Source organism: Gorilla gorilla, chromosome 9, assembly GCF_029281585.2.
Source record: "Gorilla gorilla gorilla isolate KB3781 chromosome 9, NHGRI_mGorGor1-v2.1_pri, whole genome shotgun sequence".
Classification (NCBI taxonomy): Eukaryota; Metazoa; Chordata; class Mammalia; order Primates; family Hominidae; genus Gorilla; species Gorilla gorilla.
The window spans coordinates 71,020,079-71,032,683 of record NC_073233.2 but is presented as its reverse complement, the minus strand read 5'-3'; the positions used below and the strand labels follow the sequence as shown (position 1 = coordinate 71,032,683).

At 39.1% G+C, this 12,605-nt stretch overlaps 1 protein-coding gene and 1 long non-coding RNA gene across 2 annotated transcripts in view; one reads left to right on the top strand and one right to left on the bottom strand.

The window, feature by feature from the left end:
• Window positions 1–12,605, bottom strand: part of LOC129525238 (uncharacterized) — a 204,240-nt gene that overhangs the window by 24,577 nt on the left and 167,058 nt on the right. The gene's annotated exons all lie outside the window — the stretch shown is intronic.
• SLC22A24 (solute carrier family 22 member 24) overlaps window positions 1–12,605 on the top strand; it is a 65,864-nt gene that overhangs the window by 30,850 nt on the left and 22,409 nt on the right. The window contains exon 5 of the mRNA XM_055354349.2: window positions 9,851–9,974. Coding sequence (XP_055210324.2) covers window positions 9,851–9,974 — 124 coding nt within the window. The remainder of the gene's footprint in view (window positions 1–9,850; window positions 9,975–12,605) is intronic.

Sequence of the window (12,605 nt, the reverse complement as noted above, 5' to 3'; positions counted from 1 at the left end):
ATTAATGAAATAAAGTGAGAGGGCAAGTTTAGAGAAAGAAGAGTAAAAAGAAGTGAACAAAGCTTCTAAGAAATATGGGACTATGTGAAAAGACAAAATCTATGTTTAATTGGTGTACCTGAAAGTGACGGAAAGAATGGAAACAAGTTGGAAAAACACTCTTCAGGATATTATCCAGGAGAATTTCCCCAACCCAGAAAGGCAGGCCAACATTCAAATTCAGGAAATACAGAGAACATGACAAAGATATTCCTCAAGAAGAGCAACCCCAAGACACACAATTATCAGATTCACCAAGGTTGAAGTGAAGGAAAAAATGTTAAGAGCAGCCAGAGAGAAAGGTCGGGTTACCCACAAAAGGAAGCCCATCAGACTAACAGCAGATCTCTCGGCAGAAACCCAAAAAGCCAGAAGAGAGAGGGGGCCAATATTCAACATTCCTTTTTTTTTTTTTTTTTTTTTTTTTTGAGATGGAGTCTCACTCTGTTGCCCAGGCTGGAGTGTACTGGCACGATTTTGGCTCACTGCAACCTCTGCCTCCTGGGTTCAAGTGATTCTCCTGCCTCAGCCTCTCAAGTAGCTGGGACTATAGGCATGTGCCACTATGCCGAGCTAATTTTTGTATTTTTAGTAGAGATGGGGTTTCACTGCATTAGCCAGGATGTTCTTGATCCCCTGACCTCATGATCTGCCCACCTCGGCCTCCCAAAGTGCTGGGATTACAGGTGTGAGCCACCGTGTCCGGCCTCAACATTCTTAAAGAAAAGAATTTTCAACCCCAGAATTTCATATACAGCCAAACTAAGCTTCATAAGTGAAGGAGAAATAAAATCTTTTACAGACAAGCAAATTCTGAGAGATTCTGCCACCAACAGGCCTGCGTTACAGGAGCTCCTGAAGGAAGCACTAAACATGGAAAGAAACAAACGGTACCAGCCACTGCAAAAACATGCTAACTTGTAAAGACCATCGATGCTATGAAGAAACTGCATCAATTAACAGGCAAAATAACTAGCTAACATAATAATGACAGGATCAAAGTCACATGTAACTATACGTGTGTGTGTGTGTACGTGTATATATATATATATATATATATTTTTTTTTTTTTTTGAGACAGAGTCTGGCTGTCACACAGGCTGGAGTCCAGTGGCACAAACTAGGCTCACTACAAGCTCCGGCTCCCGGGTTCACGCCATTCTCCTGCCTCAGCCTCCCGAGTAGCTGGGACTACAGGCACTCATCACCACACCTTGCTATTTTTTTTGTATTTTTAGTAGAGACGGGGTTTCACCATGTTAGCCACGATGGTCTCAATCTCCTGACCTCGTGATCCACCTGCCTCAGCCTCCCAAAGTGCTGGGAGTCACACGTAACAATATTAACCTTAATTGTAAATGGGCTAAATGCCCCAGTTAAAAGATGCAGACTGAAAGAACTAAAGAAGCAAGAGCAAACAAATTCAAAATCTAGCAGAAGGCAAGAAATAACTAAGATCTGAGCCAACTGAAGGAGATAGAGACACAAAAATCCTTCAAAAAATCAAAGAATCCAGAAGCTGGTGTTTTGAAACAATCAACAAAATTCATAGACTGCTAGCAAAACTAATAAAGAAGAAAGAAGACCTACAAACAGACTTAGACTCCCACACATTAATAATGGGAGACTTCAACACCACACTGTCAACATTAGACAGATCAACGAGACAGAAAGTTAACAAGGATACCCAGGAATTGAACTCAGCTCTGCACCAAGCGGACCTAATAGACATCTACAGAAGTCTCTGCCCCAAATCAACAGGATATACATTTTTTTCAGCACCACACCACACTTATTCCAAAATTGACCACATAGTTGGAAGTAAAGCTCTCCTCAGCAAATATAAAAGAACAGAAATTATAACAAACTATCTCTCAGACCACAGTGCAATCAAACTAGAACTCAGGATTAAGAATCTCACTCAAAACCACTCAACTACATGGAAAATGAACAACCTGCTCCTGAATGACTACTGGGTACATAACGAAATGAAGGCAGAAATAAAGATGTACTTTGAAACCAACGAGAACAAAGACACAACATACCAGAATCTCTGGGATGCATTCAAAGCAGTGTGTAGAGGGAAATTTATAGCACTAGACGCCCACAAGAGAAAGCAAGAAAGATCCAAAATTGACACCCTAACATCACAATTAAAAGAACTAGAAAAGCAAAAACAAACACATTCAAAAGCTAGTAGAAGGCAAGAAATAACTAAAATCAGAGCAGAACTGAAGGAAATAGAGACACAAAAAACCCTTCAAAAAATTAATGAATCCAGGAGCTGGTTTTTTGAAAGGATCAACAAAATTGATAGACCACTAGCAAGTCTAATAAAGAAAAAAAGAGAGAAGAATCAAGTAGACACAATAAAAAATGATAAAGGGGATATCACCACCGATCCCACAAAAATAAAAACTACCATCAGAGAATACTACAAACACCTCTACACAAATAAACTAGAAAACCTAGAAGAAATGGATAAATTCCTCGACACATACACTCTCCCAAGACTAAACCAGGAAGAAGTTGAATCTCTGAATAGACCAATAACAGGCTCTGAAATTGTGGCAATAATCAATAGCTTACCAATCAAAAAGAGTCCAGGACGGATGGATTCACAGCTGAATTCTACCAGAGGTACAAGGAGGAACTGGTACCATTCCTTCTGAAACTATTCCAATCAATAGAAAAAGAGGGAATCCTCCCTAACTCATTTTATGAAGCCAGCATCATCCTGATACCAAAGCTGGGCAGAGACACAACCAAAAAAGAGAATTTTAGACCAATATCCTTGATGAACATTGATGCAAAAATCCTCAATAAAATACTGGCAAACCGAATCCAGCAGCACATCAAAAAGCTTATCCACCATGATCAAGTGGGCTTCATCCCTGGGATGCAAGGCTGGTTCAACACATGCAAATCAATAAATGTAATCCAGCATATAAACAGAACCAAAGACAAAAACCACATGATTATCTCAATAGATGCAGAAAAGGCCTTTGACAAAATTCAACAACACTTCATGCTAAAAACTCTCAATAAATTAGGTATTGATGGGATGTATTTCAAAATAATAAGAGCTATCTATGACAAAGCCACAGCCAATATCATACGGAATGGGCAAAAACTGGAAGCATTCCCTTTGAAAACTGGCACAAGACAGGGATGCCCTCTCTCACCACTCCTATTCAACATAGTGTTGGAAGTTCTGGCCAGGGCAATTAGGCGGGAGAAGGAAATAAAGGGTATTCGATTAGGAAAAGAGGAAGTCAAATTGCCCACGTTTGCAGATGACATGATTGTATATCTAGAAAACCCCATTGTCTCAGCCCAAAATCTCCTTAAGCTGATAAGCAACTTCAGCAAAGTCTCAGGATACAAAATCAATGTACAAAAATCACAAGCATTCTTATACAGCAACAACAGACAAACAGAGAGCCAAATCGTGAGTGAACTCCCATTCACAATTGCTTCAAAGAGAATAAAATACCTAGGAATCCAACTTACAAGGGATGTGAAGGACCTCTTCAAGGAGAACTACAAACCACTGCTCAATGAAATAAAAGAGGATACAAACAAATGGAAGAACATTCCATGCTCATGGGTAGGAAGAACCAATATCGTGAAAATGGCCATACTGCCCAAGGTAATTTATAGATTCAATGCCATCCCCATCAAGCTACCAATGACTTTCTTCACAGAATTAGAAAAAACTACTTTAAAGTTCATATGGAACTAAAAAAGAGCCCGCATCGCCAAGTCAATCCTAAGCCAAAAGAACAAAGCCGGAGGCATCACGCTACCTGACTTCAAACTATACTACAAGGCTACAGTCACCAAAACAGCATGGTACTGGTACCAAAACAGAGATATAGATCAATGGAACAGAACAGAGTCCTCAGAAATAACGCCGCATATGTACAACTAACTGATCTTTGACAAACCTGAGAAAAACAAGCAATGGGGAAAGGATTCCCTATTTAATAAATGGTGCTGGGAAAACTGGCTAGCCATATGTAGAAAGCTGAAACTGGATCCCTACCTTACACCTTATACAAAAATCAGTTCAAGATGGATTAAAGACTTAAACATTAGATCTAAAACCATAAAAACCCTAGAAGAAAACCTAGGCATTACCATTCAGGACATAGGCATGGCCAAGGACCTCATGTCTAAAACACCAAAAGCAATGGCAACAAAAGCCAAAATTGACAAATGGGATCTAATTAAACTAAAGAGCTTCTGCACAGCAAAAGAAACTACCATCAGAGTGAACAGGCAACCTACAAAATGGGAGAAAATTTTTGCAACCTACTCATCTGACAAAGGGCTAATATCCAGAATCTACAATGAACTCAAGCAAATTTACAAGAAAAAAGCAAACAACCCCATCAGAAAGTGGGCAAAGGACATGAACAGACACTTCTCAAAAGAAGACATTTATGCAGCCAAAAAACACATGAAAAAATGCTCACCATCACTGGCCATCAGAGAAATGCAAATCAAAACCACAATGAGATACCATCTCACACCAGTTAGAATGGCGATCATTAAAAAGTCAGGAAACAACAGGTGCTGGAGAGGATGTGGAGAAATAGGAACACTTTTATACTGTTGGTGGGACTGTAAAGTAGTTCAACCATTGTGGAAGTCAGTGTGGTGATTCCTCAGGGATCTAGAACTAGAAATACCATTTGACCCAGCCATCCCATTACTAGGTATATACCCAAAGGATTATAAATCATGCTGCTATAAAGACACATGCACATATATGTTTATTGTGGCATTATTCACAATAGCAAAGACTTGGAACCAACCGAAATGTCCAACAATGATAGAAATTAAGAAATTAAGAAAATGTGGCACATATACACCATGGAATACTATGCAGCCATAAAAAATGATGAGTTCATGTCCTTTGTAGGGACATGGATGAAACTGGAAATCATCATTCTCAGTAAACTATCGCAAGAACAAAAAACCAAACACCACATATTCTCACTCATAGGTGGGAAATGAACAATGAGAACACATGGACACAGGAAGGGGAACATCACACTCTGGGGCCTGTTGTGGGGTGGGGGGAGGGGGGAGGGATAGCATTGGGAGATATACCTAATGCTAGATGATGAGTTTGTGGGTGCAGCGCACCAGCATGGCACATGTATACATATGTAACTATCCTGCACATTGTGCACATGTACCCTAAAACTTAAAGTATAATAATAATAAAAAAAAGAAATGTACAGACAAAAGGAAAAAAAAAAGGATCAAATAGATGCAAAAAAAATGATAAAGGGGATATCACCACTGATCCCACAGAAATGCAAACTACCATCAGAGAATACTATAAACACCTCTATGCAAATAAACTAGAAAATCTAAAAGAAATGGATAAATTCCTGGACACATACACCCTCCCAAGACTAAACACCAGGAAAAAGTTGAATCTCTGAATAGACCAATAACAGGCTATAAAATTGAGGCAATAATTAATAGCCTACCAACCAAAAAAAGTCCAGAACCAGACAAATTCACAGTCAAATTCTACCAGAGGTACAAAGAGAGCTGATACCATTCCTTCTGAAACTATTATGAAAAACAGAAAGAGAGGGAATCCTCCCTAACTCATTTTATGTGGCCAGCAACATCATGATACCAATGCCAGGCAGAGACACAACAAAAAAAGAATTTTAGACCAATATCCCTGATGAACATCGATATGAAAATCCTCAATAAAATACTGGCAAACCGAATCCAGCAGCACATCAAAAAGTTTATCCACACGATCAAGTCGGCTTCATCCCTGGGATGCAAGGCTGGTTCAGCATATGCAAATCAATAAATGTAATCCATCACATAAACAGAACCAATGACAAAAACCACATGATTATCTCAATAGATGCAGAAAAGGCCTTTGACAAAATTCAATAGCCCTGCATGCGAAAAACTCTCAATAGACTAGGTATTGATGGGATGTATCTCAAAATAATAAGAGTTATTTATAACAAACCCACAGCCAATATCATACAGAATGGGCAAACCTGGAAGCATTCCCTTTGAAAACTGGCACAAGACAAGGATGCCCTCTCTCACCACTCTTATTCAACATAGTGTTGGAAGTTCTGGCCAGGGCAGTCAGGCAGGAGAAAGAAATAAAGGTATTCAATTAGGAAAAGAGGAAGTCAAATTGTCTCTGTTTGCAGATGACATGACTGTATATTTAGAAAACTCCATCGTCTTAGCCCAAAATCTCCTTAAGCTGATAAGCAACTTCAGCAAAGTCTCAGGATACAAAATCACTGTGCGAAAATCACAAGCATTCCTATATACCAATAACAGACACACAGAGAGCCATATCATGAGTGAACTCCCATTCACAATTGCTTCAAAGGGAATAAAGTACCTAGGAATCCAACTTACAAGGGATGTGACAGTACTTTTCAAGGAGAACTGCAAACCACTGCTCAAAAAAAATAAAAGAGGACACAAACAAATGGAAGAACATTCCATGCTCATGGACAGGAAGAGTCAATACTATGAAAATGGCCATACTGCCCAAGGTAATTCATAGATTCAATGCCATCCCCATCAAGCTACCAATGACTTTCTTCACACAATTGGAAAAAACTACTTTAAACTTCATCTGGAACCAAAAAAGAGCCCACATTGCCAAGACAATCCTAAGCCAAAAGAACAAAGCTGGAGGCATCACACTACCTGACTTCAAACTACACTACAAGTCTACAGTAACCAAAACAGCATGGTACTGGTACCAAAACAGAGATACAGACCAATGGAACAGAACAGAGGCCTCAGAAATAACACCACACATCTACAACCATCTGATCTTTGACAAATCTGACAAAAACAAGAAATGGGGAAAAGATCCCCTACTTTAATAAATGTTGCTGGGAAAACTGGCTAGCCATATGTAGAAAGCTGAAACTGGATCCCTTCCTTACACCTTATACAAAAATTACTTCAAGATGGATTAAAGACTTAAATGTTAGATCTAAAACCATAAAAACCCTAGAAGAAAACCTAGTCAATACCATTCAGGTCATAGGCATGGGCAAGGACTTCATGACTAAAACACCAAAAGCAATGGCAACAAAAAGCCATAACTCACAGATGGGATCTAATTAAACTAAAGAGCTTCTGCACAGCAAAAGAAACTACCATCAGAGTGAACAGGCAACCTACAAAATGGGAGAAAATTTTTGCAACCTACTCATCTGACAAAGGGCTAATATCCAGAATCTACAACGAACTCAAACAAATTTACAAGAAAAAAGCGAACAACCCCATCAAAAAGTGGGCAAAGGATATGAACAGATACTTCTCAAAAGAAGACATTTATGCAGTCAAAAAACACATGAAAAAATACTCATCATCACTGGCCATCAGAGCAATGCAAATCAAAACAATGATGAGATACCATCTAACACCAGTTAGAATGGCGATCATTAAAAAGTCAGGAAACAACAGGGGCTGGAGAGGATGTGGAGAAATAGGAACACTTTTACACCATTAGTGGAAAACTAGTGAGAACCATTGTGGAAGTCAGTGTGGCGATTCCTCAGGGATCTAGAACTAGAAATACCATTTGACCCAGCCATCCCATTACTGGGTATGTACCCAAAGGATTATAAATCATGCTGCTATAAAGACACATGCACACGTATGTTTATTGCGGCACTATCCACAATAGCAAAGACTTGGAACCAACCTAAATGTCCAACAACGATAGACTGGATTAAGAAAATGTGGCACATATACACCATGGAATACAATGCAGCCATAAAAAATGATGAGTTCATGTCCTTTGTATGGACATGGATGAAACTGGAAACCATCATTTTCAGCAAACTATCGCAAGGACAAAAAAACCAAACACCACATGTTCTCACTCATAGGTGGGAATTGAACAATGAGAACACGTGGACACAGGAAGGGGAACATCACACAGCAGGGACTGTTGTGGGGTGGGGGGAGGGGGGAGGTATAGCTTTAGGAGATATACCTAATGCTAAATGACGAGTTAATGGGTGCAGCATACCAGCATGGCACATGTATACATATGTAACAAACCTGCACATTGTGCACATGTACCCTAAAACTTAAAGTATAATAATAATAAAATTTAAAAGAAAAAAAATCAGTTTTAAAAGGGCAACAGTGCATAAATGTTTGAAAAATTTGCAGCCTGATGATGTGATAGAAAAGAAAAACCCATTTTCTAAGGAGAAATTCAAGTCTGCTGCGGAAACTTGCATAAGTAATGAGGAGCCAAAGGCTAATCACCAAGAAAATGAGGAAAATGTCTCCAGGGCATGTCAGAGACATTTGGGCAGCCCCTCCCATCATAGGCCTATTTACCTAGGAGAAAAAAAATGACTTACTGGGCTAGGCCAAGGGCCCCTGCTGTGTGCATCCTAGGGGCATGTGTCCTGAGTCCTAGCCACTGTAGCCATGGCCAAAACGGGCCAAGGGACAACTTGGGCTGTGGCTTCAGAGGATGCAAGCCCCAAGCCTTGGCAGCTACCACATGGTATTGAGCCTGCAGGTGCACAGAAGTTAAAAATTGAGGTTTGGCAACCTCCACCTAGATTTTAGAGAATGTATGGAAATGCTTAGATGTCCAGGAAGTTTCCTGTGGGGCAGGACCCTCATGGAGAACCTCTGCTAGGGCAGTGCAGAAGGGAAATGTGGGGCCAGAGCTCCCACAGAGAGTCCCCACTGGTGCACTGCTGAGTGGAGCTATGAGAAGGGGGCCACTGTCCTCTGGATCCCCGAACTGTAGATCCACCAACAGCTTGCACCATTTGCCTGGAAAAGCCACAGACACTCAATGCCAGACTGCAAAAGCAGCCAGTAGAGGGGCTGTACCCTGTCCAAGCCACAGTGGCAGAGCTGCCAAAGACCATGGGAACCCACCCCTTGCATTGGCATGACCTGGATTTGAGACATGGAATCAAGGAACATCATTTGGAGCTTTAATATTTGACTGCCCTGCTGGATTTTGAACTTGCATGGGGCCTGTAGCCCCTTCATTTTGGTCAAATTCTCCTATTTGGAACAGGTGTATTTACCCACTGCTACACCCCCATTGTATCTAGGAAATAACTAACTTGCTTTTGATTTTACAGGCTCATAGGCAGAAGGGACTTGCCTTGTCTCAGAAGAGACTTTGGACTGTGGACTTTTGAGCTAATGCCAAAAAATTTAAGACTTTGGGGGACTGTTGGGAAGGCATAATTGGTTTTGAAATATGAGAACATGAGATTTGGGAGGGACCAGGGCAGAATGATCTGGTTTAGCAAGGGACCCAGTGGGCGATAATTGAATCATAGGGATGGTTTCTCCCATACCGTTATTATGGTAGTGAATAAGTCTCATGAGATCTGATGATTTTATAAGGGTTTCCCCTTTTGCTTCTCTTGCCTGCCACCAGGTAAGACATGCCACCATGATTCTGAGGCCTCCCCAGCCATGTGGAACTATGAGTTCATTAAACCTTTCTTTTTTTATAAGTTACGCAGTCTCAGGTATGTCTTTATCAGCAGTGTGAAAATGGACTAATACACTCATGGTTCTGTATAATCACTTTAACAAACACTTATTGATGGCCAGATACATCCTTCACCCTAGGAGTCCAGCAGAGGAGGCCAATTTGGTCAGAAATGACTCTACTATAATTTATAATGTCTGTATTAAATCAAAGGGGAAAGGAATTTCATGTTAAAGGTTAAGTGCCAAATAAGTAATTGTTTACTATACCTATGTTGTCTTCTTTCATCAGGAAGATGGTGGAGTCTGCTCGGTGGCTGATTATCAACAATCAGCTAGATGAGGGCTTAAAGGAGCTTAGAAGAGTTGCACACATAAATGGAAAAAAGAATACTGAAGAGACACTGACCACTGAGGTGATCTGGAAAGGGGAAATGATTGCTGTGATTAAATGAAAACATGACCTCACAATCACACTAGTCTAGGTTCCTGGAGTGACAGAATTAGACTTCTATGAGTGGAGTCTTACATCTCTGTCCTGATAAAATATATATATCTTTCCTTTTGTCAAAGATTTGGATATAGATATTGAAATATACTGGGAGAAGTGGATATAATTGTTTAATTAAATTGATTGGGAAATTTTCATGCTCTTACCCTAGACATATAGGGGAAAGTAATCAAAACACAATTTATTTCTCACTATTTTACTGACTCATGGTCCCCTCTGGGGAAAATAAGAAAGCCAATAAAATAAATTATAATTAATCATACAGAAGATAGATTTAAATGTGATTTTGACCCTTTATGTATTTATTCAATAATTCAAATAAATATCCCATTGAGCACCAAATATAAGTCAAATAAAGTTCTGCACAATGTGGATACAGCAGTAAAATAGATAAAAGACCTTTTTGGCATTTACATTGTCTTCATCAGGGGTACTAATATTGTGTGTGCCAGAAAACAGCTGAGAATTTTTCTTTTTTTGAAGTTTTTCTTCTCATGACTGGAAGCCAGAGCCTGACGTGGCTCATTCAAGCACTCTTTCACTCATTCCTTTAAAAATGCTTATTGTCTACCAGGGTGTACCAGGGTATTGTTAGATGTTGATAAGAGAATAAGTCAGAGACTCTGACCTCAAAGAACTTAAATTTTACTATGGGACACAAAAATTAAGAGATCATTATAATATAGAATAGGTGCTATGATATGGTTATATGCAGAGTATTTTTGAGAAAACACAGAGGAAGTATCCACTTTAGCCTTAATAGGTCAGAAAAGGATTAGGAGTTAGCTGGTAGAAAGGAAGACAAATAGCATTTCAGGGATAAAATGAACTGGTTGGTATAAGCAAAACTAATAAATACATGTCAGTCCTGAAAGAGAGCAAATGCCCTGTAGAAGAACATGTTAGTAAAGGAAAACACAAAGATTCTAGCCTCTGGCCCCAAATGATTTCATCCCTCTGATATGCTAAGTAAATTGACACATGTACAATGTCTGGAAAAGTATTATTTCATTATAGCATGTGCTCAAAGTCCAGAATTTCAATTAAGTTCTAGTGTGAACAAGCCTACTTATATGTAGTTCTCTAACTATAGGACCTTTGTGTTTGTATAAATTGACCTGTGAAACTAAAGACACAAGACATCTGCCTCCAACACATCCAACATACAATAATGGTAGCAGCATGGAATAACTACTGCAGATATTCCTGATCAAAATGGGAGAGACGTGAGGTACAAGGAGTTCAGAGCAATTATGAAGTGCAGCCAGGCAAATATTAGAAGTTCCTTGATTAGGTCTCAAGGCATGGAAAATGAAAGCAATTTGGCTCTCTGCTACAGTCTCTTCCCTCTTGGATACAATTTACGAGTTTTCTTTCCTCTCATGAAAAAGAACATGTTTGCAGCTGAATGGTACTCTTATTCAGCTTTTCACCAGCAAGATTTGTGGGGCTACACAGCCTTTTTCATTTTGTACTGTCTCTATCCCACGCTATCACGTGTGCAGTGTTTTTTCCACTAAAGATTTCTCAAAAACATTGCAGATCACCTGTCAACCCATAGGGGTTTATTTTTATTAGACAAAATTCACAGCAACAAACATCTTTGAGATAAGCTCTATTCTACCTATGGCTCCTGCTGAGATGGGTGAGAGACCAGTGCATCTAAGTATCCTAGAGGCTGTATTTTTTTTATTGAGAGACACATTTTTAATCTCTTTAGAGAGCCCCTTGTTTCTGAATAATACACTGACTCTTTTATCTTTCTGGGATCTTAAGAAACCATCTCTAGGCCATGTTTTCATAACAGTATTCCAAAGCCATTTCTTTTTTCTTTATTTTAATTATTATGGGTACACAGTAGTTATAAATATTTATGGGGTATGTGAAATATTTTGATACAAACATACAATGCATAATAATCACATCAGAGTAAATGGGGTATCTATGATCTCAAGAAGTTATCCTTTCTTCATGTTACAAACAATTCAATTATTCTATTTTAGTCATTTTTAAATGTACAATATATTATTGTTCACTTTAGTCACACCGTTGTACCATCAAACACTTGACCTTATTCATTTTATCTAACTATATTTTCGTACCCACTAACCAACCTTATTCCCCCTCCACAACTACCCTTTCTTGTCTCTGCTAACCATCCTTCTACTCTTTATCTCCATGTATTCAATTGTTTTAATTTTTAGCTCCCACAAATGTTCCTGAGAACATGAAAAGTTCATCTTTCTGTGTCCGGCTTATTTCACTTAACATAATGACCTCCAGTTTCATCCATGTTGCTGCAAATGATAGAATCTCATTCTTTTTATGGCTGAATAGTACTCCACGTATACATATCACCTTTTCTTTATCAATTTATTTGTAGATGGACACTTAGGGTGCCTCCATATCTTGGCTATTGTGAATGTTGCTGCAATAAACATGAAGTGCAGATATCTCTTCAAATATTGATTTCATTTCCTTTGGATAAAAACCAAGTAGTAACATTGCTGGATCATATGGAACTCCTGGGCTTTTT